The 27,334-nt window shown below is 48.5% G+C and overlaps 1 protein-coding gene across 4 annotated transcripts in view; it reads left to right on the top strand.

The window, feature by feature from the left end:
• Positions 1 to 10,115: 10,115 nt before the first annotated feature.
• Positions 10,116 to 27,334, top strand: part of VSIG10 (V-set and immunoglobulin domain containing 10) — a 34,364-nt gene continuing 17,145 nt past the window's right edge. For 2 of the 4 annotated variants that reach the window (XM_019814601.3, XM_011287800.4), the window contains exons 1-2: positions 10,116 to 10,537; positions 16,684 to 16,965. In XM_019814601.3, the coding sequence (XP_019670160.2) occupies positions 10,459 to 10,537; positions 16,684 to 16,965 (361 nt within the window). In that variant the 5' untranslated portion in view covers positions 10,116 to 10,458. Of the gene's footprint in view, positions 10,538 to 11,790; positions 12,139 to 16,683; positions 16,966 to 27,334 lie in introns of those variants that run through there. The other 2 variants (XM_011287799.4, XM_045041380.1) reach the window with 2 other exon arrangements.

Here is a 27,334-nt window from a genome sequence, read left to right as displayed (position 1 = left end):
TGGGCTAGCTATAAATCCAAGTGCGTTTGATACGAGAACCCAGGGCTTTCTCATGTAGTCAGCCAGAAAAGAGTGGAATGTGGTGTGGGAAACAGAGAGCATGAGAAAATGAAGATGTCACTAAGGAGGTAGATGTTGAGGCCAAGAGCAGTGAAACTGGTGACTTGATATATACTTGGGTGAAGATGCCCAGGAAAGATGGCCGCTGGGGCGCCTGGGTGGCTGGCTCGGTTGGTTAAGCTTTCGACTTTGGCTCAGGTCATGGTCTCTCACTGTTCATGAGTTCGAGCCCCATGACGGGCTCTGTGCTGACAGCTCAGAGCCTGGAGCCCGCTTCAGATTCTGTGTCTCCCTCTCTCTCTCTGCCCCGCTCCCAGTTGCACTCTGTCTCTCTCTCTCTCTCTCCAAAATAAATAAACATTAAAAAAAGATGGCTCCCAAAAGACAGACTGTACCCTGCAGTAGAGAAGATAAGCAACTGAAGGGAGACCAGATGTCCCCTGGAAAGAGAAAGTAAATTGATTACCAAGAAGATAGTTTCTGTCAAATAAGAACCATCTGCAAGATTCGAGAGTTGCTTTGTTTTTTTACATTTATTTATTTTTGAGAGACAAAGTGAGACAGAGCACGAGCGGAAGAGGGGCAGAGAGAGAAGGAGACACAGAATCTGAAACAAGCTCCAGGCTCTGAGCAAGCATTCAGCACAGAGCCGGATGTGGGGCTCAAACCCATGAACTGTGAGATCATGACCTGAGCCGAAGCCAGTCACTTAGCCGACTGAGCCACCCAGGTGCCCCAAGATTCGAGAGTTTTGTGAGCAAGAGTTGCCAAAACAAATCCTCTCCCAGTACTACATTCAGTGTCCTCTTGGGCTGGGGCCAGCTTTCAATTTGTTCACTTGCCATTTACTGACCATCTATTATGTGCCAAGTCTTGTGCTAGATTCTGGGGATGCAGGAATAGATGAGACATTGTCCATACCTTCAAGGAGGCCTCAGGCTGGAGCAGGAAGACAGACATGGAAAGCAATGATTACAATTCAGATATAAGTTTCTGCAGGGTGCTAGGGGAACGCAGGGGAAGGGTACCTGCCCCTCCTGTATACACCACGGAACACTTCCAGGAAGAGGTGACCCCGTGAGCTTGAAGAATTGCTGGTAACTATCCAGATGAAGAAGGGAGCAAAGGGCATCCCTTGTAGTGGAGAGAGCAAGAACAAGGTCGGGGGCTAGGGAGATGAGAGAAAACATGGTTTGGTTGAAACAGCTGTTGTCTGATGTGGCTGGAGTTTGGGGATAAGGAGGAGCTCCGCGAGACAGAGGCCACGCTGTGTTTGTTCCCCAGTGTCCAGCACACCAGCACAGTGCCTGGTATCCGGTCAAGGTCAGATTTCCAGTAAAGACAGGGAACAGAGGGGAGGGGATGGCCTCCAAGGCTGGAGTGTGTGTCCCTGAAGGGCATGCATCTCTAAAAGAACGAACAAATCTGCTGAAAGGTGAAATGTCACATTCCTTGGGGTTTTGCCTTTTGGTGGTCTCATTTTATTTTTTTATTTTTTTAAGTTTATTTATTTGTTTTCAGAGATAGAGAGAGGTGGGGAGAGCTGGGGAAGGGCAGAGAGAGAAGGAGAGAGAGAGAATCCCAAGCAGGCTCCGCACTGTCAGCAGAGAGCCCCATGAGGGGATAGAACTCACAAACCATGAAATCATGACCTGAGTTGAAACCAAGAGTCAGGAGCTTAAACGACTGAGCCACCCAGGCACCCCGGAGGTTTCATATTTGTAAAAATACAATGTCACTACTATTTTGCCCTTGGAATGGGCAGAAATACATGTTGAAAAGAAAAAGGGGATCTAGGGATATTGAACCTCAGGGCAACTTACTTTTCCAAGAGTCTAATGTTCCATCTCCCTTCTGTTTCCACAAATGCCCTCTATCCTTTGAAAGCACCCAGCTGGCACCCTGCCTCTCCAGAACCCAGCTGAGAGCCGGGACTGCCAAGTCACAGAACCACTGTCCCAGAGCCCATGAAGGGATGGGCACTTTTCTCTTTCAGTGCCTATGTGTTCTGGTTTTACAGAGTGTTGTAACAAATTTAGTCATCTGGGTTCCAAGGAAGATTGTACATAAGTAGCAATTAAAGTAGCATATTGACTGGAGAAAGAAGCACGATCATATTAATAGTTACCAATAATTGGATATCTACTACATGCTGGGGGCTCTACTGGCACATGCCTCATGAAATCCGCCCAGTGACTTCCGGAAACTGAGGCTCAGAAAGGAGAGGATAGGGACACATAGAATCATCAGCAAATCTGATGCATAGGAAGACTGAAATCTGTATTCAGTGCCTCACCCACAAGCAGCATCAACAGAGAAACAGCAGTCTGGTGGGGTGCATTGGGTGGCTCAGTCAGTTAAACGTCCGGCTCTTGATTACGGCTCAGGTCATTATCTCACAGTTTGTGAGTTCGAGCTCCGAGTGGGGCTCTGTGCTGACAGCACAGAGCCTGCTTGGGACTTTTTCTCTCTCTCTCCGCCCCTCCCCTGCTCGCATGCTCTCTCTCAAAATAAATAAATACACATTAAAAAAAAAAAAGCAAGCAATCTGGGGCCATTTTGTGTGGGTGATAAGTCCCTCTAGTTTTTACAGATAGCACAGGACAGGACCCAGTGTTCAGAATGTCCACACACACAAAAGCTCATTGCTTGAACCGTCATGAGAAAATACTGCATTGTGTCCACTGGGCCCTGTTCAGAGTAAGGGAACTATGTGATACATTTCAGAAATATGTGAACTTGGATAAGTGGGTGAGTCCTGGCTTTGTCCATGAGCTGTGACCTTGAGCAAGCTCCTTGACAACGCTGGGCCTCCTCTCCTCCTCTAGATGGTGAGGGTTATTGTTGGAACCAATAATCTCTGAAATTCTTTGAGTTCCACGCAGCTTGGACCAACTCTTACCTTTTAGAAGACCTTGGCTGTGGGACCCAAAGTCCATTCAGGGCTGAGAGCGCCACCTGGTGATTCAAGTTCCTAAGTGAGATTTTCCCCTTCCTCCTGGGCCCAGCCAACAATTCCAGGTTAAAACTAAGAGATATTCTGTTTTGCTCTTTTCCTAACCCCTTGCATTTGCTTTTAAATGTTGGAAACATGTGCATTTTCCTAGGAATAAGGTACAAAGTTTTCACCACAAGGTTCATTTTGTTCTTTTTTTAAAAAGATTTTATTTTTGGGGCACCTGGGTGGCTCAGTTGGTTGAACGTCCGGCTTCGGCTCAGGTCATGATCTCGCGGTCTGTGAGTTCGAGCCCGGCATCGGGCTCTGAGCTGTCAGAGCCTGTTTCAGATTCTGTGTCTCCCTCTCTCTCTGACCCTCCTCCGTTCATGCTCTGTCTCTCTCTGTCTCAAATATAAATAAACGTTTAAAAAAAAAAGATTTTATTTTTAAATAATCTCTACACCCAGTGTGGGGCTCGAACTCACAACCCCAATGTCAAAAGTTGCATGCTCTTCTGACTGAGCCAGCCAGGCACCCCTCATCACAAATTTCTTAATCCTTGAAGCATTCCCCCCACCCAATCCAAGTTTTTACTACTCTGAGTAAATGTGAGGCCCAGAACAGAAGTGATTCATTTTATAAATATGGGCTTGAGGCCGTGACTTTATTTGGAAAGTTATTTCACCTCTCCGAGCCTTAGCTTGCTCACTAGTAAAATGTAGGTAAGAATAGTACCCACTTCAGAAGTCTGTGCAGAGGATGGAAGGAGACATTCCAATGAAGATTGGGCATGGCAGGAGCAAATAGTATATATTATGAGGGAACTTTCTGGAAATCTGACAGGAAGTCAGCCATCCACTGGGAAAGAAAGGATGTGAGAGGTGACCATGTATTTACCAGTTTAGCAAGACTAAGTTCTCCTGGACATGGAATGCAAGAATCTTAAGGTTGAATTAAGGTTAACACATTTGGTGTCGAGAAATGGGATGGGACGTTTGCAGGTTGGGGAGACAGACCTGACACAAACAATACTCAGATGCTGGAACCCCAAAAAGTTGGGAATTTCTGCTTCTATACCCCCAAAGGAGTTTGACTGAAATCTTCAGGAAAAGGAAAAATAATGGCATGAAATTCTGCCTGATCGAATACTCATTCAGGTGCCTTGGCAAATGCAGAGACCAAACTAAGTAAAGAGACACAGGCTTTTGTAAAGGCCAGTCTGCTCACAGTAGAGCAGTGAGGGAAGGAAGAACATTTTCTTTCCAGAAGACATACATGGAGTGATGGATAAGTAAGATAGAGAAGAAACTAGGAAAGAGGTGCCCTGAGTTCTCTGAGTCACTTAGTGGCTTAAATGTTTATTGAATGTCCATCACCTGCTGAATGGATAAATAAAAATGTGGTATCTCCACACTTCTCATGGGAAGGAGACTGGGCATGGGGGAGGGTGGGCAGAAGACTTACTCTTAAGATACAATTTCACTATAAAATTGTTTGGATTTTTTGGGTAATTCACAAATAACCAATGAAATATCTCTGTTCTCTATCCCATGTGTATATTATTTTTTTTCTCATCGTTCTCCCACTTTCCCATTTTTTCCTGCATTAAATTTTTTTATGTTTGTTTACTGAGAGACAGAGAGAGAGAGAGAGAGAGAGAGAGAGAGAGAGCAAGCAGGGGTGGGGCAGACAGAGAGGGAGACAGGATCTGAAGGGGGCTCCGAGTTGTCAGCGCAGAGCCTGATGCTGGACTTGAATTCACGAACTCCGAGATCATGACCTGAGCTGAAGTCAGATGCTTAACTGATTGAGCCACCCCTGCATTTAAACATTTTTTAAATTGTGGTACAATATACATAACATAAAACTTACCATCTTAACCTATTTAAGTATGCAGTTCACTGGCATTAAGTACATTCACCCTGTCAGGCAACCATCACCACCATCTGTCTCCAGAACGCTTTTTCATCTTGCAAAACTGAAACCCATACCCAGTGAACACTAACCCCCACTTCCTTCCCCAGCCCCTGGCAACCACCTTTCTAACTCTTTCTTAGGAATGTGAGTGCACTAGGCACCTCAGGTAAGTGGAAACAGTATTTGTTTTTTTGTGACTGGCTTATTTCATTTAGCACAATGTCAGCAAGGTTCATTTGAATTTTCTTTTTTGTACCATTAATGTTTTATTACTTTTCCAGTTAAAAAGACTAGTAATTACTTGTCAAAAAAAAATCACAATGTCGACTTATAAGACTAAAGGAAAAAGCAGAAATCAAAACTTAGTGTAAAATGTCATGACAGCTTTGTGGGGAAAAAAAATCACACACGTTGGAACTCAGCAGAAACAACTGGACGTTTCTAGTGACGTTAGTGACTATTTATAGATGGGTCATAGTTACATTTTATTTCCTATTTTTCTGTTTCTCATTGTTCCATGATGAGACCGACAGGCTTATAATCAGGAAAAAGCAAATGCCATCTAAGAAACAGGTATGTCAACTTTGGAAAAATGTTTCGTCCAAGTTTTCTCTGGAAACCCTGAGTTTACTAAGTTCTTCTATTGCCACAAATTAAATATACTTGCAGCCATGAATCTACATGTCCCAATTGGAAGTTAGGAACATCACATTGATTTTGGCCAACAAATGGCATTCCATCGGTGAGTGTGAGATCAAAGAACAAGAGACCGATCAAAGAGTCTTTTCTACCCGAGTCATCTGTTTGGCTCCTGGGAAATCCAGCCAGAAGTCTGACGTTGTGTCACTGGGGGAAAGTGGCGTCTTCCAGGGGTACTGGCTCTCGGCAGAGCTGATTGTAGATACAGTGTAGTGACGTCACAGTGACAGCCTGGAATTGGTTACGGCAGAGGTATTTACATCATGGAAACTGGCAAACACTGCAAGTCAACCCTCGCCCCTGCCCTGGCCTCCCCTCCCCAAGTGACTACCAGCTAGAGAATCTGTGGTGAAATATTTGCCAGGTGCTGCTAGGTGCAAACACACCTGTCTCAGGTGGGTGAGCCATTCCCCTTCCCTTCAGTCCCTGGCTGCTTGTTCCTCAGGGCACCAGATGGCCATTTCCTTGATCCGTCTGTTAGCACCATCTTGCTTTCTGTGTTTGGATCAGGCTTCCACGTTCTGTGGTTCTTTGCCTCTCAGAGACACCAAGCTTCACCCTCCTGTCTCGAGTCCAGAGAGGAGAGGCTGGGCTCCGTCAAAAATAGTAGACTCTAGGGGCGCCTGGGTGGCGCAGTCGGTTAAGCGTCCGACTTCAGCCAGGTCACGATCTCGCGGTCCGTGAGTTCGAGCCCCGCGTCGGGCTCTGGGCTGATGGCTCAGAGCCTGGAGCCTCTTTCCGATTCTGTGTCTCCCTCTCTCTCTGCCCCTCCCCCATTCATGCTCTCTCTCTGTCCCAAAAAATAAATAAACATTGAAAAAAAAAATTTAAAAAAAAAAAAAAAAGAAAAAGAAAAAAAATAGTAGACTCTAGGGCGCCAGGGGGGCTCAGTCGGTTAAGCGTCCGACTTCGGGTCGGGTCAGGATCACACAGTTCATGGGTTCGAGCCCCGCGTCGGGCTCTGCGCTGACAGCTTAGAGCCTAGAGCTTTGGATTCTGTGTCTCCCTCTCTCTCTGCCCCTCCCTGACTCACACTCTGTCTCTCTCTTTCTGTCTCTGTCTCTCTGTCTCTGTCTCTCTCAAAAATAAACATTAAAAAAAAAATAGACTCATCAGGGTGCTTGGGTGGCTCAGTCAGTTAAGGGGCCAACTCTTGATTTCAGCTCAGGTCATGATGTCACAGTTTGTGAGTTCGAGCCCCGTGTCGGGCTCCACACTGACAGTGCAGAGTCAGCTTGGGATTCTCTCTCTCTCTCTCTCTCTCTCTCTCTCTCCCTTTCTCTCTGCCCCTCCCCTACTCATGCTCTCTCCCTCTCTCTCTCAAAATAAATAAACTGAAAAAAAAAAAAACCATAGTCGACTCATTTGATGGCTCTCCATGTTTCCATTTTCTCATTTCATCCTGCCAGCCTCTTCTTAGAACTTCTCCAGGTTTCAGGAACTTTCTTGCTACAGGCTCTGTGTTCCAGTTCTTCTGGGCAGAAGGCAAGAGGGGAAATGGGAGGAGGGAGTGTCTGGGGAAGGTTTATCAGGCTTTCTTTCCCGGAGAACAAGCCGGGTTGCTTTTGTTGTTCCTTTCCCCCTGAGGTGCCAGCCTGTGGGTCCCGGGCCCATCCCAGTGGGTGTGGGTGGGATTCTGTCATCCACCTGTTTATACCTGTTGAAGTGAGGGGTGCCCAGCTGACTGAAGGGCCAGGCTGCTACCTGAGCTGCTCCCTCCCCACTGGCCTGCCCTCTCTGAAGCCCCCAGGAGAATATCTCGAGGTGGAACAGAGAAGCAGATTGTTGCTAAGAAACCTTTCAGCCTTGCCTCCAGGGAGAGGACAGAGGAGGAGTAGTGAGGCAGAAATAATAGGTAACCTGATGGCTTCAGAGACCCAGGCTGCAGGAGGGCTGGCTATGGAGTCAGGCATCCTGTCTCTCCCTCAGACACCAAACAAGACAACTGTGCCTCAGACCTGGGTTCAAATCAGCCCCCCTCCATTCATTTGTTAGGCTACCTGGCCTCGCTGAGCCTTCTGTGTAAATCCTGAGTGAGAATGCCTACCTCTCAGGGTTGTGCTAAGGAGTCAATGAATTAATGTAAGTAAAGCGCTTAGCCACAGTAACTTTTCAATTCACAGGAGGTGAAAAGGAAACAAAACAAAACCAGCCATGTGTAGCAGCCTGAGCAGAGAGGTGTTTGAGTCTCATGTTTAATATGTGATTGTGGGATTTAGGATTAACATGTGACTGTAGATGGGGGTCGATGCCTTAACGACACTTCATTGAGTCCCTTCCTACAAGTCGACTCTATCTTTCCAATGACCCACGAAGTGCAGATCATAAAACGAAGGCTCTGAAAGGTCCCTACCTTGTTAAGGACCCCACAGTGAACCCCCACGTCACTGGTCACTGTTCTAGACAGGGAGCTTTCTCCTGTCCAGAGCCACCTGAAATGTTATGGGACACCAGGGCAGGGCATTTCCTGACAGCTCCTGTCTCAGGGTTGGCCACAACCTGTACCCAGACCAGGGAGGGTGGGGGGTTTCCTGGGCTACAGAGCTGTCTTGAGACCCGTTCAGGGACGTGCCCATGTCGGCTGGCCCGGTAACACCCAAAGCATCTGGACCATGGCAGCTCATGCATAAGTGACAAAATTGAATTTTGCTTGGCAGGACTTGGTGTGGGACAAAGATGGGCTCCAGTCCTGGCTTTGCCACCAACCAGCTTTGTGACTTGGAGCTTACCCTCCTGGATCTCTAGGTATCTCATCTATTAAGTGGGATTGCTTGTACAAGGGTTGTAGGGAGGGCCCAATGAGATTAAGTTTCTAAAGTAGCTTTGGAAAAAGTCCCCAGCCATGCAAACTACTCAGCATTGTCAACCATCCTGAAGGAAGTTGATCCTTGTGGGGGTGGAGAACTAACTGGTCAGGAGAACCTCACCTTTGACTCAGCAAATATATCAGGAGGGCCGGCTCTGTGCAGTTCCTCTCTTGAGGTACCACCAGGGTCACAGAAAATTCCAGAGCCTCAGCTGGAAACTTGCCAGCTATTGATTTTACCTCTATCTTGTTGGCTTCAGGTCGGGAATGTGAGGTCAGGAGTTTGTCAGAAAAGCCTGCAGAGCTCCAAGACCAAAACCAATGAACCTCTCCTTTGTTTATTTAACAAATACATAGTGGGTGGTTAAGAGGTGCCAGGCACTGAGGAAACAGGAAGAGGTCAATGAGGATGAAATTTACTTTCCATCACAAGGTAGAAGATGAACCAACAAAACGGAAGGGAAAGGAAGAAAACTGTCAGGAGCTGGCTGAAGAGTTAAATCACTGCGGGAAAGAGGGGAAAGGGAAGAGCCGTACAACTTTATGGCTCAGTTCATCAGGCAAAGCACACGTTTCATTAGTTTCAAGAGGATTTCATCATGGAAGAAGTATTTCAGTAAGGGGCCTTTGGGCAACAGAACAAATGATTTTTGTCAATAGGAACTCGTGGGTTTTGTCCCAATATTTTATGATGAACATTTTCAAACACAGAAAAGTTGCAGGAAGGCAGGCACCCATATACCCCCCTCCTAGAGTCTAGAGTAATATTTTACTGTACTAATCGCAATTAAAAAAAAAATTGTGTTTACTTAGAGAGAGAGCAAGTCAGGGAGCGGCAGAGAAAGAGGGGGAGAGAAATCCCATGTAGGCTCAGAGCTGTCAGTGCAGAGCCCCAGGCGGGGCTGGAACTCACCAACTGTGAGATCATGACCTGAGCCAGAACCAAGAGTCCACGCTTAACCCATTGAGCCACCCAGGCACCCCACACTTTTTTTTAAAGGGGCTTCCTCCTAGGGCAGTTTCAAGTGTCAGCTCTTCCTGAGGATATAGAAACCTTGGTTTTCCTAGGACGGGATGGGATGAGGATGTGGCAGGGAAGAGGGATTTCAGCTCTCTGGGAATCACACTGGATGCGGTTGAGCGTGGTGGGGGTCGGAGGGGGGGGGGCAGAAAGCTTCCGAGAACAAGTTCTGCTGACCCCAGCTCTCGCTGTGTGGTCTCAGCTAGTTAACAGGAGAACAGGAGTCTCGTGGCCGCTTTTGGCTGGAGGTCTAAGGGATCATCTTTCTCCTGCTGTAGACTTGCCTTCGTTCTGCAAAGGGTAGGCGGGGACAGCCATGGCGGTCCTGGCGTCCGCCGGAGCACAGGAGAGCACGGGAGCACCCTGGAAGAGCTAAGCTGGGACGCCGAGGGGACCCTGAATCCTGCAGCCGGGCGGCCCGCCTCTCCGGGTGCTGCAGCCGGAGCGCCCGGCGGGCCGGGGGCCGGGGACCGGGGTGCCGTCCTGCGGCAGCCGCAGGGCTCTGCACGGCCCAGCGGTCCCCGCGACTCCAGGCTGCCGTCCCGGGCGCAGTGGGCTCGGGGAGGGACCGGCCTCCGCGCTCCACCCCCGACCGGGCCGGACTCGGCTCGGCGCGCCCGGGCGCGCGCCCTTTGCATAAAGCCCTCCTCCCCGGCCAAGGTAGAGGAAGTTGGGCTCCCGCCTGGAAGGGAGGCGGGAGGGAGTCCGGCTCCTGTTGTTTTCCGCGAGCGGGAGTGGGTGGCGGGCGCAGAGGGCGGGGTGCGCCCTCCCACCCCGGGCCGGGCGCTCCGGGGCCAGAACCGCGCCGGCAGCCCGGCGCAGCTCCCAGCCCCGGACTTCGGGCTCAGCCCAAGCATCCTTCCTGGGGGCTGCGTTAAGCGGAGCTACTCGGTCGTTCCGAGGACTCGGGAGGAGCGCTCAGTACCCCGGGGGCCGGGGCCCTAGGGGCGGGGGCGCACGTCCACCCAGCCGGCGCCTGCGCTTCCTGAGGAGCCCCCGGCCGGCATCGGGGGCGAGATGGCCGCGGGCGTCCGGCCGTCCCGGCCGCAGGTCCTCGTCTGCCTCGGGGTGCTGCTGGCCCGCTGGGTCGCCGCAGGTAAGGGGCCGCGATCCCGAGGGAGAAGTTGAGCTTCGCCGGGCCACGGGAGGGGAGGGGTGGGGAGAGCCGGAGACCCAATTCCCTCCGACTCCGCGGGAGCCCGTTGTGGCCGCGGCCCCGCAGCCGCCCCGGGAGGGTCTTGAGTTTCCTGCTCGCTGCTCGGCTCTCTTTGCAGGAAGGAATTTTCCCGGGCGCCTGATGGAGGGCAAGATAGCCCCAGTCCCTTGGAGTGGGCAGCCAGCGAGGCTGCGGAGGGCCTGCGGAGAGGTGATGGGAAAATTGGGGAATTTGAAGAGGGAAATTTTGAAGATAGGAAAATTGAAGAGACACGTGTAGGGGGCAGAGTGGTGTTTTGTTTTGGTTTTTTTGTTTTTTTTTTTTGTTTTTTTTTTTTTAAGGCGTCGGATGTAAATTTGCGTTCTGGTTTTACCTGCTGTGTTGGGGCTCAAACTCTAGGCTCCTTTATTTTTCTCTCCTTCCTCTGCCCAAGGTTGAACTCGCCTTACACTTGTAACCTGTGGCTTTCCCTACACACCCCTGCAAGCCGACCTGTGCAGACTAGCACATTCAGAACCCTGCCTTCCTCCTTCACCTAAAAAACAAACAAAACTGTTTTATTTTGACGTAATTTCACTTACAAAAAACTTGCCCTTGCACTTGACATGACCTCTTCCACTTGACATGATTGGCAGAAAGTCTTAAATGCTCCATCTGCGCTCTCCCTTGTAATAATAAGATCAGAGTGTTGCTTGAGAAAATATATAGGGTAAAAAAACATTAAAAAAGCATTTTTGAATTAATTCACCAGTGAATGCATGTCTTTTGTGTGCAGGGCAGGGTGATGAGCAGTGAGAGTGAGGGCTCAGGTAGAGGGAAAGGAGATGGGCCCAGGAGGGTGATGTAATTTGCCAGAATACTTGGAGCCTTATTTTCTGTGTTGCCCAGTGCAGCTCACACTGCTGATCTCCTCTTGTAGGTTCTTAGAGGAATTGCACTTTGAGCTTCCTAGCAGCAAGTGCCAAAAGTTCCTAATGGTCAGGCTCTCATAAGATTTTTTGTTTTGGGGCGCTTGGGTCATTCAGTCGGTCGAGCATCCAACTTCAGCTCAGGTCACAATCTCATGATTCGTGAGTTGGAGCCCTGCGTCGGGCTCTGTGCTGACAGCTCGGAGCCTGGAGCCTGCTTCAGATTCTGTGTCTCCCTCTCTCTCTGCCCCTCCCCCACTCATGCTCTCACAGTCTCTCTCTCTGTCTCTCTCAAAAATAAATAAACATTAAAAAAGATTTTGTTTTGTTTTGTTTTCAGCATTCATTTAAAAGCAGTAAAATTTCTCATAGTCTAGGTTTCTGGTTTATCTGGAAAAATCAGATGATCTGGCAGCACAGGGCCTACTTTTCCACTGAGCAGTGGTCACCCCTTCTCTCTAGGGCATGTGACCCCAAATTTGTCCCATCTCTCCTGTTGTAGTTACCCCTAACCCCCTTCAGTGATGGACCTTATGTGCTGACCCCTGCAGGCTTTGGACTTGATGGCCACTGTGCTAATGGAGAAAAGGAGAGGCCAGACAGTCTCCAACTGGTTGTGTCCAGAAGTTAAAGGTGATTGTTCCCTTTTCTCTGGCTGTCTGCGGTGTTTACTGCTCTGTGAATATCAGGGACCTGGGGACATCAGACCTCTGCGTTGATATCATCGCACTGGAATGAACCAGCTTCTAGGCTGTCTGCCGCTCACCACACAGGGACACTTTCTCTACCGCCATGCCCGGTCATTTTGATACCCAGGCTAAGTTCACCTTCGTGTGTAGTGCTAGGAGGGCTTCCGTAGCTTGGTGTATGTTTGTTGTTTATCTTTCAAATTGGGAGTTATCTTAGGGGGAAAAAAAAAAACAACTTTCTCCTGTCACCTAACTCTAGACAGTCTTCATGCCTGCACTGTCACCTGAGCTTATCAATCCTAGGTCATTCTTGGGGAGAAGTTGGTAGGAACATAAGTGGGTACAATCCCCCAACTCTGTAAAGGATGATAATATGAGGGCAGCACTGGGAAGTGGTTGCTCATGTTGCTTTTGGGACCATATTCTGAATTTAAGGTTGGTGGCCCGGGGCGGGGAGGGGGGGCATTCGAGGACCCTCTAGATACCGTGGGGACAGCTTCTAGTGACACAAACAGTTGTCTCATTGTCTCATCTTGTCTGATTGGGTGACCAGACGTATGAAGACCTCAGTGGCCGTCCCAGCTCTCCCAGTGACTTGTGTGGGCCCTTAAGTAAATCACAGAAGCTTTGTGAACCTCAGTTTTCTCATCTGTGAAATGAGGACTTGGCCCGCCTCATCTTGACCCCAGCACTCAGGACTGCCGCATCTCAGGATTGAGATGACCTCCAAGGTCACCTTCAGCTTCAGTGGTTAAAAAGAACGGAGTGAGCGGAGCCAGGAGAAGGGGAATGCTTCCAAATGGTCTCTTTTGTGATTGTGTCTTTCTGCTCCTTGGAGGAGAAGACAATGTTAGCTCAAGTTCCGAGATTCAAGTTTTGCCGGGGTTTTTCCAAGTTCTTTCTTTCTTCCTTTGCCAGGGAGCCCAGGAAGGGGCAGGTCTGCAGGTCTCATGAACACCTACTGCGTCTGTAATGCTACAGCCCGTCTTCTCTCCTCTATGGGGATTGCCACTGAGGACCTGGGTCCTCAGGCCTAATCACTTAAACTAATTCTTACCTGCCTTTCCAAGTGATCTTTCAGAAAGATTTCTTGCTGTTTTGGAATCTCTATCATTAGACGACATTCTCCGCCTCCCAGCGACTGACTTAGAGTTTTTTTTGTTTTGTTTTGTTTATTTTTTCCGTGCTGTCCCGGCATGTGGGAGTGGTGCAGCTAGGATGAGGGAGAGTTGGAACGTCCTGTGGCTCCAGGCTGGCTTCCAGTCTTTCAAAGGGAGCCCCTTCTAACCATACAAAGGGCCAAAGACAAATCACTGTTACTCTTTCTTTTATAATCGGGAAGGGTTGTCAGAGGCAGGTGGCAGTTTATTTATTTTTCTACCACTTTATTGAGATATAACTTACCTACGATAAAATGCACCCTTTTAAACTATGTCAGTCAGTGGTTTTGAGTATATTCACAAGGTTATGCAACCATCACCACTAATTAAGTCCAGAATGTTTTCATCACTCTAAGAAGAAGCGTCAGGCTTGAGTGTTAGCAGTTAACGCCTCACTACCTCCTTCTTCCCCCCACCCCCGCCAGGCCACTTTCCTCAGCCCTAGCCACCTGCTACCCTACTTTTTATCTTTGTAGACTTGCTCATTTCGGACATTTCATATAAACGGACTCACGATATGTAATCTTTTATGACTGCGTTCTTTCACTTACTATAATGTTTTCAGGATCCATCCATGCCGTTCATTCATCCCTTTTTATGGCCAAATAATGTTCCCACCATATGGATATACCATTTATCTACTCATCAGCTGATGGGCATTTGATGGACATTTCCATCTTTTGGCCATTATGAATCATACTGCTGTGAATGTACGTGTGAAGTCTTTGTGTAGACACGGTTTCCTTTCTCCTGGATGTCCACCCAGGAGTCGCATTGCTGAGTCATCCTGTTACTTTAACCTTGTCAGGAAATGCCAACCTGTTTTCCAAAGTCGCCACACCGTTTGAGAACCCTACCGACAATGCAGAAGGGTTCCAGTCTCTGCATCTTTTCCAGTATTTGTTAATTTGCTATTCTCTTTGATTCCAGCCATTCTAGTAGGTATACCGTGGTAGGTCCCTTACTGTGGTTCTGATTTGCATGTCTTTAGTGACTTATGAGGAGCATCTTCTCATGTGCTTACTGGCCTTTTGTAGATCTTTTTGGAGGCATGTGTTCAGATCCTTTGCCCATTTTTAAGCTGTATTATTTATCTTTTTATTGTTGAATTCTGAGAGTTCTTTATATGTTCTGGGTACAAACCCCTCATCAGATAAGTGATTTGCAGGTATTTTCTCCCAGTCCGTACATTGTCTTTTCACTTTCTTGATGGTGTCATTGGATGCACAGAAGTGTTTAATTCTGACAAAGTCCAATTTATCCGTTTTTCTTTCCTCGCTTGTGCTTTTGGTGTCCTGAGAAACCATTGCTTAACCCAAAGTGACAAAGATTTATTCTTTTATTTGTTTTCCTAAGCACTGTATAGTTTTAGCTCTTACATTTAGATCTGTGGTCCAGTTGAGTTAATTTCTCACATATGGTGTGAGGTAAGGGGTCCGCCTTCATTCAGTTGTCCCAGTACTGTTGTCAAAGGCAATTTATTTTGTGATGAAATACCACCTTTCGCAAGTCCCGTAGATTCACATACTTTGGAAGCTTCTGAGGTGGCGGAAAGAGAACGTGCTGGAGGATGGCAAGAAGTCTAGCTTCTGGTCCCACCCTGCTGCCTTCTCACTGCAGGACTTGGAGTTAGCCCACTCTCCTTCTTGGCATCACACTTTTCTCCTCTACTGAGTGTGACAGCATGAGTCAAAGACTCCTCATAGGTTCTGCCGATTATTCCTGTGCCTGTGGCCTCTTTGTATTTGGTTGTTGACTGTGGGGGGCAGGCTGGGGCGAGGGGGGGGGGCTGGAAAATTTCCACACTTCTCAGCAAAATGGGCTGCGTTTGCTTCTTGTTACCTGGTGACAGTCTGTGCCAGATCAGTGGCCCTTAGCCAACTGTCAGTCGTGAGTGAGCATCAGAATCACCTGGAGGGTTTGTTAAAATGCAGCCTACCTTCCACTGCCACGCCCAGATGGGTGATTTATCTGATTTAAATGTTCTGGGGTGGGACCTGATCATTTGCATTTCTAACAGAGCCACCGCCCTGCGGCTGCTGCTGCTGGTCTGGGTTTATGAACTTGCTGTTCCCTCTACCTGGCTAACTCCTACCTGTCCATCAGATCTCAGTGTGGCCTCCTGGAGGAAACCTTCCCTGGCGGTCACCCCAGCTGGACTTAGGAGCCTCTTCTCGGAGGCCCTGTCATAGTACTTATCACGCTGTATTGTAATTGCCAGTTTATTGTCTGTTTTCCCCACTAGCCTGGGAGATCCCGGACGTCTCCCTCTGTATTGCTTATCCTTGGCTCCCCCTGTTTTGCCCATCCTTGGCTCCCCAGTACCTAGCATAGGGCATGCCCAAAGTCGGAGCTGCAAGAGAGCTTTGACTCCAGGATCATTCGCACCTCAGATGGAGAAAGGACTGTGGGAACAAAGCCCAGGCCCTCTTCCTTTCGTCCCTTCTGGATTTCTAGGCAAATAAAACCATTTGGGTTCTGTATCGGTTATTTATTGCCACAAAGGTGCTGCATAATAATCACAAGATGACAGTAAGTGCTTATTGCTTAAGGGCTGGGGTTAATCAGCTCTGCTGATCTTGCCTGGGCTCACTGGCATGTTGGGCCATCGACTCAGCGGCTGAAGGCTGATCTGGAATGGCCTCAGCTCAGGTGATTGGGACCACTGGGGTCTGCACACCTAGCTTCCATCTTCCTCCTGGGATCTAACCTGGGCACCTTGCTTCTCAAGGTGACGGCTGGAGTGACAGTGAGCAAGCCCAATTACACAAGTGCTTTTTAAGCCTGTGTTTGCATCACATTTGCTGACATCTTATTGGCCAGAGCAAGCGTCAGGGTGGGAGGGCAGTGCAGTCAGGCGGTGAAGGGCGGTGAGGGGCCCGGGTAGTGGGGGAGGGGGACATTGGGGCTGTCTCTGCAATTGCCATTTACCACACGTTCATTAAAATCAGCACTGGCCAGTAATTCCCCCCCAGAGTGGAGGCTCTTAAAAACACACACCTGATTTTTTAAAAATCCTAATGTAGAGGGGCGCCTGGGTGGCGCAGTCGGTTAAGCGTCCGACTTCAGCCAGGTCACTATCTCGCGGTCCGTGAGTTCGAGCCCCGCGTCGGGCTCTGGGCTGATGGCTCGGAGCCTGGAGCCTGTTTCCGATTCTGTGTCTCCCTCTCTCTCTGCCCCTCCCCCGTTCATGCTCTGTCTCTCTCTGTCCCAAAAATAAATAAACGTTGAAAAAAAAAATTAAAAATCCTAATGTAGAGAGATTGTGCACAAGGGAGGGTGTTCCAAGATGAAGAAATGTAGTAACGGCCTGACCTTTCCTTGTGCAGGATTAGAGGCTCCGGTCATCGGAGAGGTTCACGAGAACGTTACTCTGCACTGTGGCAACATCTCGGGACCAAGGGGCCTCGTGACCTGGTACCGGGATGACTCGGAGCCTGTCTTCCTCCTGTCCTCCAATTCCAGCTTCCGGCCGGCTGAGCCGCGCTTCTCTCTGGCCAATGGCAGCTCGCTGCACATCAAGGCGCTGAGGCTGCAGGATGAGGGGAACTACACCTGCCGGGAGGTCCTGAATGAGACGCGGTGGTTCCGAGTGTGGCTGCGGGTGGCCCGTAAGTGCGGTGGCGGGACACTGGGGTCGGCTGGCCGTGCGCTCGGAGCCTTGGACTGGAGGGAGGAGGGCTTTGGAGCTGATGCCTGGGTTTCATCCCTGGCTCTGCTTCCTGCCCGCCGAGTGACCTCTCACGCCTGGATTTCCTTCTCTGTAAAATGGGGACAGAAAGAATTCTTGCGTCCTGGAATTCCTGTGAAAACTAGATTCTGGTTTATCTAGATAAAGTGCCGTTAATGGCTCCTGGCAGAGTAGTTAGCGATTCCTTTCGGCTAGTTAGTATCATCCTTGCTGTTTAATATCGTTTGATTGTGCACCAGAGTCAGAGTGTAACATGATGGAGTCAGTCTTGCCTGAGTTCCAATCCTAAAGTTATGTCACCTTGAGGAGGTAGCTTAATATCTCCGAGCATTAGTTTTTCTTTGTTAATTGGGGATAATGCATTACGTACCTTGTAAGGCCTAGTGCTCTTATGCTATAGTGCTGACCACGGGGCTTGACATGAGCTGCTATTATATTACATAGTGCACGTTCCAAAAACACCGTCTTATCTGTTGATATACACGCATGAATTTAGAATGGGGGTGGCAAACTATAGCCATATCTGTGGGCTGTATCTGGCCTGCAGGCTGTGAGTATTTTTTACATTTTTATTTTATTTTATTTTATTTTTTTAATTTTTTTTAACGTTTATTTATCTTTGAGACAGAGAGAGACAGAGCATGAACGGGGAAGGGGCAGAGAGAGAGGGAGACACAGAATCAGAAGCAGGCTCCAGGCTCTGAGCCATCAGCCCAGAGCCCGACGCGGGGCTCGAACTCACGGACCGCGAGATCGTGCCCTGAGCTGAAGTCGGACGCTCAACCGACTGAGCCACCCAGGCGCCCCAACATTTTTAAATGGTTGGGGAAAACAAAACCAAAAGAAGAATATTTGTGACATGTAAAAATTGTATGAAATTCCAGTGGCCATAAATGGAGTTTTATTGGAACACAGCCACACTCATCCATGTACATCTTATCTCTGACTGCCTCTGGTGCTGCCACGGCAGACTTGAGTGGCAGCGATGCAGATCGTATGGCCTGCAGAGCCTAAAATACGTGCTCGATAGCCCTTTACAAAGACAGTGTGCTGCTTACTGGTTTCGATGGGTATCCGTGTAGAAATATACGTGTGATCACTGCTCCCTCGTTTCCTCATCTGTAAAATGATTTACTTATTTCTGTATTCAACACAGATTGATTGAAAGCCCAATGCCAGGTACCGTTCAAGGCCCCGGCCACAGGAGTGAATAGGACAGACAAGGCCCCTGCCCTCGTGGAGCTGACACTCTGGTGGGGGAAGAAAGGTAGACAATAAGCAAGTACATAAATGCATCAGGAGATATCACAGTGATGAGGGCTATGCAGAGCATTGAGTCTGGGTGATTCTCCAAAACATTTTATTTTTATCTATCTATCTATCTACTTATTTTTTAATGTTTATTTTTTTGAGAGAGGAGAGAGAGAGACAGAGTGCGAGTGGGAGAGGGGCAGAGAGAGGGGGAGACACAGATCCCGAAGCAGGCTCCAGGCTCTGAGCTGTCAGCACAAAGGGGCTTGAACTTGTGAACCTCAGAATCATGACCTGAGCTGAAGCTGGCCGCTTAACTGACTGAGCCACTCAGGCACCCCCGAAACACTTTAAATTAGGGGGGTCAGGGCTCTAGGGTGGCTCAGTTGGTTAAGCGACCGACTTTGGCTCAGGTCATGATCTTGCAGATCGTGGGTTCGAGCTCCATGTCGGGCGCTGTGCTGACAGCTCGGGGCCTGGAGCCCGCTTCAGATTCTGTGTCTCCCCCTCTCTGTGCCCCTCCCCCACTCACACTCCATCTCTCTGTGTCTGTCTCTCTCTCAAAAATAAACAAAACATTAAAAAAAAATTAGGGGGGTCAGAGAGAACCTTTTAGAGGAAATGACATTTAAGCTGAATGATAAGTAGGAACCAGTCATGCAAAGATAAGAGTGATCCAGGCAGAACGATATCCAGTGCAAGGTGAGTTGAGTGTGGTGTGTGTGCTCCCGAGACAAGGCAGTGTGGTGCGAGCCCAGTGCGTGAGGGCATGGGACGTGTGAGGTAGGGCCCAGTAGGACTTGTGTTATGGGCTGAATTATATCCTTGTCCTTCCCCCCTTGCCACCCCCCCACCAATGTGCCAATATTGAAGTCCTAACTCCTGGTATCTGTGAACATGGTCTTATTTGGAAATAGGGCCTTTGCAGATGAAATCGTGTTGAGATGAAGTCATTGGGGTGGGCCCTAATCCAAACTGACTGGTATCATCCTAAGGAGAGGAAAATGCTGGGGCGCCTGGGTGGCCGAGTTGGTTAAGTGTCCAACTTCCGCTCAGGTCATGATCTCACTGTTTGTAAGTTCAAGCCCCATGTCGGGCTCTGTGCTGACAGCTCAGAGCCTGGAGCCTGCTTCGGATTCTGTGCCTCCCTCTTTCTCTGCTCTTCCCCCACTTGTGCCCTGTCTCAAAAATAAATAGATGTGAAAAAAGTTGTTTTTTTTTTAAAGAGGAAAATGCAGAGACACACAAGGAGAACATCATCTGATGACAGAGGCAGGAAGTGGGGGATGCAGCTGGAAGGAATGCCAGGGACTCATGGCCAGCTCCCTGGAAAAAAGCAAGGAAGGAGTCTCTCTTGGTCCCCTGGGCCCTTTGGAGCAAGAGTTGCCCTCCTGACTCCTCAATTTCAGACTTCTGTGAGAGAACTCACTTGTATGGTTTTAAGCCACCAAGTTCATGGCACTTGGGAAGGCGGCCCCAAGAAACTAATATACCTGGCAAGGAATTGAGATTTTTGTTGTGGTTGTTCTGGATGCCAGAGGAAACTCCTGGAACTTTAAGCGTGTGTGTGGCATTATTTCACTAACACATGCAGAATGTCTGTGCGTGATCTCAAGAAGGACTGATGCAAATAGGGAAGCCGCTTGGAGGCACACAAGATGTTGGTGGCCAGAACCATGGTGGTGGCAGTGTCCTTGGTGACAATGCACAGCTTCAGACTATTTTGGAGGTAGGCCAGTGAGACCTGTTGGGGGGGATTGGAAGTGGAGGATGAGGAAAAGCAAGGCTTCAAGGACACTTCTAGGTTTTTCGATGGTCTCCAAGGTTGCCCCCAACCCTTGAGGCTTATAGGATTTGGGAGTACAGTGTTTTCGTGTCTGGAGATGCCGTAGTTGAACTGCTGAATTGCCTGGGATGAATGTGGGTGTATTAAAAATGTCGCCCACCTTGGCCCAGCTCTATTCAGTGCTCACTGTGCTCTCATGGGCAGGTCACTCCAACTGCCGGTCATTAATAACTCCTCATGTCAGTCTGCTCAATACATATCTTCTCTTCTGACCCCCGAGTAAGATGGCAATACAGCTTGTTACTTTTTAAAAAATTATCATCACTCCCTCCAGTTTATGATGACTTTATCTGACATTGATTAATCATTGGCTAAGTTTACTGGAGGGTGGATTAGTTTCATTATTGCCCTGTAGGGAGATAAACGCAAGGCCTTTTTATGATGAATGTGAACTTAATTTTAAAAGAATCCCTAAAGGCGCGCCTGGGTGGCTCAGTCGGTTAAGCATCCGACTTCAGCTCAGGTCACGATCTCGAGGTCCGTGAGTTTGAGCCCCGCGTCCGGGCTGCTGACAGAGCCTGGAGGCTGCTTCGGATTCTGTGTCTCCCTCTCTCTCTGTCCCTCCCCTGTTTGCACTGTGTCTCTGTCTCTAAAAACTGAATAAAAATTGGGGGCGCCTGGGTGGCGCCGTCGGTTAAGCGTCCGACTTCAGCCAGGTCACGATCTCGCGCTCTGTGAGTTTGAGCCCCGCGTCGGGCTCTGGGCTGATGGCTCGGAGCCTGGAGCCTGTTTCCGATTCTGTGTTTCCCTCTCTCTCTGCCCCTCCCCCGTTCATGCTCTGTCTGTCTCTGTCCCAAAAATAAATAAACGTTGAAAAAAAAAAAAAAAACTGAATAAAAATTAAAAAAAAAAAAAAAGAATCCCTAAATGCAAATAGCTTTTGGGGCTTCCTGAGTTACTGTGATGTGATTCATAGTATGGACACTTATTCAGTGTCCTCAACTGGTATAGGCTCGTTTGTGAAAACAGGACACCGACTGTCTTAGTTTGGGCTGCTGTAACAAAAGTAACCTAGGCTGGATGGTTTCAACAACGAATACTTCTGGCAATTCCGGAGGCTGGGAAGTCGAAGATCAAGGTGCCGGCAGACCCAGTGTCCGGTGAGGCTTGCTTCTTGGTTTGTAGATAAAGTCTTCTCATTGTGTCCTCACTTGGCAGAGGGTAGAGAGAGAGAGGAAGCAATCTCTCCGGGGTCTCTCCTCAGAAGGCGCCAGTCCCATTCATGAGGACTCGACTCTTAGGGCCTTATCACCTCCCCCAAAGGCCCCACCTCCAAAAACCATCATACTGAGGATTAGGTTTCAGCATGAATCTTGGAAGGGTTACAAACATTTGGTCTGTAGCACAGATGTCCTCTGGTTCCACGTATACCGGAGCCCTCCAGAATCTCAGGTCTTGCTCCCTTTCTAGGAGAAGCCCAGACAAACACCAGACCCTCCGGGCATCAGGGAGCCTCTCCCTGCTCCTCCTCAGACAGTGGCTGAAGGAGAAGCCTTGACATCTCAGATTGGACTCAGCCCTTATTTTGCATGGAAGATTTTGGAATACGGATTAGGTCTGATCCAATCACTATTTCTGGGAGGGCCATGGTATTGCTGAGTGGCTACGAGCATACACTGAGGTCCAGCTGCCTAAGTTCAAATCCAGGTGCTGCTGGCTATTGTCCTTGTGACCTTGGGGAAATCACTTGAACATCTCTCACTTCAGTTTTGTCATGTGTGAATCAGGGATAACGGTGGAACCGAGGGACAGATTCACTGCGCACATTCGTGACATTAACGTGCACAGCCCTCAGCGCAGAACTGGACACGCTATACGCACTTGGTTTATGTTATCTTGACCAACTGGTCAAGCAGGTGATGGGATTCCTGTGGGAAAACTGCATCTCAGGTTCCCTGTAATCCGTTCATATCGAAGCCTTTTGAACAGGACCTTCTGTGGGTCAGGGACTCCGTGTGTCCAGATCTTGCTTTTCCCGTCTTTTCACTGACATGGTTGATAACTAAGTCTCTTAAGAGAGAAGTTTGGAAACGTTTCAACATGGCCTTGGAAGCTAGGAAAACAAATTCTGAGATGTGACAAGTTGTTATCTGTGAGTTTGAGTGCGTGAACGGACAGAGATGCTGTAGAGACACAAGCTGACTATGAAGCCAGTAGCCTCTCCCTCCTTACTGTTTAGACGTCTGCCTATTGATCAGGGGGCGTTTTATACCTCTGCCTTCCAGGGAGTCAGGTGTTTTACAATCCTGGAGTGATTTAATGTGCCAGGAATGGGCATTGCAATGTGATTTTGTCGTTTGTCTCAGAATGAAAGACTGTACTATTACTTGTTAATTTAATGGTGCAGTTGAAAAGCCTTGCCCTCCAGATTGGGACCGGCGCTCCCGAAAATCCAGAAATCCCTTAGTCCGGAGCAGTTCAGGGCTGCCAAGGCTGTTTATTTCATTGACTTACCCATCCTCTTCTGCCTCCAAATTGGGGTGGGTATGAGGGTAGAACTCCTGTGTGTTCCCTGCTGGAGGGATGGGCAAGGTAGCAGAGACCTTAACACATTCCACTAGACTTTGTTCTTCTTTAAAGATATCATCTCTCACGCACGGGGGAGCTGAGCAATCAGATAAGCCCACGAAAGCCACAGTCAGATCTCATGGCACATGGTGCCAAACTCCCTGTGTCTGTTTTTCTCAGGCCAAGCAAGTGTTGAGGGAACATTTGAGCCGTATGGCACACGGACAGCGAGGAAGCTGGTTTGTATCAACCTCCAGGACTCTCTTTGGAATCAGCTGGGGTTTGGGAGATGGGGAGCACTTTTGTCTAGCAAGTGATGTGGCCACCATTCCAGACTTCCAGGAAAGGGGCCTCAGGAAAGTCCCACGTTCCCTGGCTAATTGAGCTAATCTATTTGCACTCATTCTGTGATGCTGGCGGTGACACTCTGCCTCATGATAACATAAGGTCCTAGGGAAAGGGTGTGTTGGGCAAGTTGAAGAAGCATTGTTGGCCCCTTTCAGAAAATGGAGGATCCTTGCCCGGAGCGCGATTAATTTGAGTCTCGCCAAACTCATCTGAAGCAGAGATGCGTCCCTATAAGAAGCTGAAGATCTCTGGGTTCCGGCTTTGTGGATGGGATTGGCAATCACTAGGGAAATCGGGAGGCAGTGGGGTTGTCACATATGTCTCTATATTCAGTCTCTAAAAGTGGTATCAGAACAGTCTCTGCGAATTTTCCCAAGGATCTTATCTCATTCTAGAATCATAGGTATGCCCACTGATTAGCAGAGACTACCTGATATATTCTTAGGTCATTTTTTTTAATGTTTTTTATTATTTTTGAGAGAGAGAGAGAGAGAGAGAGACCGAGAGTGAGCAGGGGAGGGGCAGAGACAGGGAGACATAGAATCCGAAGTAGGCTCCAGGCTCTGAGCTGTCAGTACAGAGCCCGACGCAGGGCTCGAACCCACGAACTGTGAGATCATGACCTGAGCTGGAGTCAGTTGCTTAGCCACCTGAGCCACCCAGGCGCCCCTATTCTTAGGTCATTTTTAAATCAAAATGCTGGTATAAAGAGAAATGCCTGAAGATAACTCTTCTAATTGGCAGGGAACCCAAGATACTGAGGTGGAAATCTCCCATTTTGTGGGTCCCTGAGTCGTAAGTCAACTCTTCGAGACCCTTGACTGGCCAAACTATGGTTATTGGGGTCGGGGGGTGGGGAAGGAAAGAAGTGAGTTCCAACATCAAGAATGTTGGCAGAGGGGCATCTGGGTGGCTCAGTTAGTTGAGCGTCCGACTTCGGCTCGGGTCATGATCTCACGGTTCGTGAGTTTGAGCCCCACGTCAGGCTCACTGCTATCAGTGCAGAGCCCACGGCAGATCCTCTGTCGCCTTTTCTCTGACCCTCCCCCACTCACACTCTTTCGCTCTCTCTCTCTCAAAAATAAACATTAAAAAAAAATGGGTGTTAGCAGAGAAGAGGAAGGCAGTGGCACTGGTACGTTGTTCTAGAACAGGAATCGAACTTTTTCTGTAGAGGGCCAGATGATAAATATTTCAGATGTTCTGGCCCAACTGATAAGGTTAAAAACGTCCAAAACAAGAGTGTAAACGCATTACCACATTTTTTTAATTGACAAAATTCAAAGTATAATAATAAATGAGTACTTTTTTTATAGTATAGTGTAATGAGAAAAATAGAATTCCTTTTTTTGGGGGGATAACATTTCACTTAATTGTGATTCAAAGTTAGCGTTCTCTCTCATCAAATCGATTGCGAATATTCATCTGTGAAAACCATTTTTAGCCTGTGAGCTGTACAAAAACAGATAGTAGGCCACGGTTTGCTGATGCCTATTGAATCAATCAACAAGGATACTACCGATAATAATGTCAGGTAACATTTATAGAACATTGACCAAGGTCAAACACCAGGCTAAGTGTGCTGCTTGTATTTTCTTATTGGGTCCTTCAGTAACCTGGTGATAGATGTTTTTACTGTTCTTTTCGTCTCATAGGAAAGGCAGGAGAGAATGAGAAGGATGGGCACTTACCCAAGGTTGTCTATCTGTAAGTGGCAGTAGGATTTACACCCAGGTCTCTGAATTCAGAGGACAAGGTCATGGCCCCCAGGCAAAGGCACCCATCCAAGATAGAGCTGAGAACTCAAACTCCAATGACCAAGGCCTCAGTAAGACGCCGAGCCTTTGTAACCACTTTATATTTTTATTTATTGGCTGTTTTATTTTTGTTCCCCATCTCTCTTTCCCTTTGAGTGATTGTCACCATCACCCTGCAGGCAAAAAGGGCTGGTAGTTTCTGTTTGGGGATAAATTATCAAGCGGGTGGAGAGAGCAGTGGAAGGGAAGGAAGTGGGCACCTTCTCCTGTGTAGTAAAGTCAGAGCAAGGGAAGAACCCCAGGGACTCAAGATGGCGTCAGCTTTAATTAAGAAAGCAGACTCGGGGCACCTGGGTGGCTCAGTGGGTTGAGTGTCCACCTTCGGCTCAGGTCATGATCTCATGGTTTTGGGTTCGAGCCCCGTGTTGGGCTCTGTGCTGACAGCTCGGAGCCTGGAGCCTGCTTCGGATTCTGTGTCTCCCTCTCTCTCTCTGCCCCTCCCCTGCCCACGCTTTGTCTCTCTCTCTCTCTCCTTCAAAAATAAATAAACATTAAAAAATTAAAAAAAAAAAGAAAGCAGACTCAACCCAAGGGCTTTATAGATGAGATGTGACCTCTGAACGCTTCATTCAGGAGGCCTCTCAGGTTCTTTCATTTGATTTCTTTTTCTAATCCTTCCACCTGTTCCTTCTCATCCATTCCCTGTATCCAGCCCTGTTTCTTAATGAGAATTGTACTGGTCAGAAGCCCCTCCCACCCAGTTTCTGGGGGTCCACAGTATCCATTCTAGGCCACTAATGGCCCTCCAGACCACAAGTCGGAAGACTCAGGCTGGCCAATCTAACACACTACCTCTTTGCTGGCCTGGGCTTTGGCTGTCAGTGCTGCAGAGGTACCCTCTGTTTAACTGGATGCCCGCCAACTGTGGGCACGCCCTATTACCTGTTGGTCTGCATACCTAACCAGCTAGCCAGCAACAGTAAGTGGTACCTCCCATACTAATGGCATCATTTTAAAAACAGACCCTCTATGGCAGGTGACATGGTTCCAGCAGATCAATGCAACTGTTGGGAACCAGCCCCAACCTGAGAAGGATATGTCAAGAATTCTGACCTGGGAAATGCACAATTTCTTTTTTTTTTCTTTCTTTTTTAAAATGTTTATTTATTTTTGAGAGAGATAGAGCGTGAGTGGGGAGGGACAGAGAGAGAGAGAGAGAGAGAGAGAGAGAGAGAGAGAGAGAGGGAGACACAGAATCTGAAGCAGGCTCCAGGCTCTGAGCTGTCAGCACAGAGTCCAACACGGGGCTCAAACCTGCGATCTGCGAGATCATGACCTGAGCCGAAGTCGGACACCCAAAAGAGCGAGCCACCCAGGTGCCCCGGAAATGCACAATTTCTAGAGTCATACAATAGCCTCAGACATAGGTGAAATAGATGCTGTACTTTGAGGGGCTCTGGGAAAGCCTTTTCCTCCCCGGAATAATTTTTCCCACTGGCCTATTTCTGTTCAAATTCTACAGTCACAGATTTATTCCTTTGGCTAAGTGTTGCCCTTTCCGGATTCTTTCTGAAAGGGCAGAGGTAACACACTAAATGACTTTGGGATAAATAGGTGTTAAATATATTCTTTTCATCAAAAGAGATGCCTCAGCTTGGATGCACTGGCCACCAGCCATGGGATGGCATTTCTGGGGATAAGAAAGAAGTTCAGAAACGTAAGGGGAATCCGGAGAAGACCCAGCACTTACCATGCTTCCAACCTGACCAGCACTGTTCTGCTGTACTACTTGAGTATCACCATAGCTCCTTGCAATGGGTTCTAGCTTTGCCCGCATTTTACAGATGTGGAAGTGGAGGCTAAGAGAGGTTAAGTAATTTTCCCAAGGTCACACAGCTAGTGAATAGAGGCCATAGTTGGGCCTGGAACCAATGTTTCTTGTGTTTCAGTGTGAAGTTGTGCTAGGAGTCCCCCAGCCCACCCCCAGGCTCAGTGATTTCTCTGGGAGAACTCACAAGACTCAGCATTTGTAATTTGATTTATTACAGTGAAAGGATACAAAGCAAACTCAGCAAAGGGCAAAAGGCACATGGGGTTAAGTCTGAGGAAAACCAGGAGCAAGCCTCCAAGACTCCTTTTCCAGGGGAGTCCCATGGAACACGCTTAATTCCTCCAGGAACGAGTTGTGGCAACATGGGTGAAATGTGTTAGGAAGCCCACGAGACACCCAGCACCCTGGATTTTTACTGGGGGCTAATCACGTGGGCACCCTCGCCTAGCACGTACCCAAATTCCAGACTCTCAGGGGAAGCAGCTGTACAGCGTAAACCACACTGTTTGTGCAAATGGTTCAGGCCCATGAGCCTCCCTCTTGTCAGGTCTAGAAATGGCGAAACCCTCCTGAAATCCAAGTTCCAGTCGCCAGCCAAGGCCAACCTTACAAGCAGGCCTTTTTAAGGAACGCACTTGGGCCTGCCGTGTTAGCTCTAATGCACAGGTAGCCTATCCCCTCACCAGTGTTTCTGAAAAGGAGCGGTTTGCAGTTTCCCCTTTCCTATAAGGGTTGAACCCCTCCCCCA

Source organism: Felis catus, chromosome D3, assembly GCF_018350175.1.
Source record: "Felis catus isolate Fca126 chromosome D3, F.catus_Fca126_mat1.0, whole genome shotgun sequence".
NCBI classification, from domain to species: Eukaryota; Metazoa; Chordata; class Mammalia; order Carnivora; family Felidae; genus Felis; species Felis catus.
Note: the sequence above shows the minus strand (reverse complement) of the source record. Positions and strands in the feature narration are given on the sequence as shown.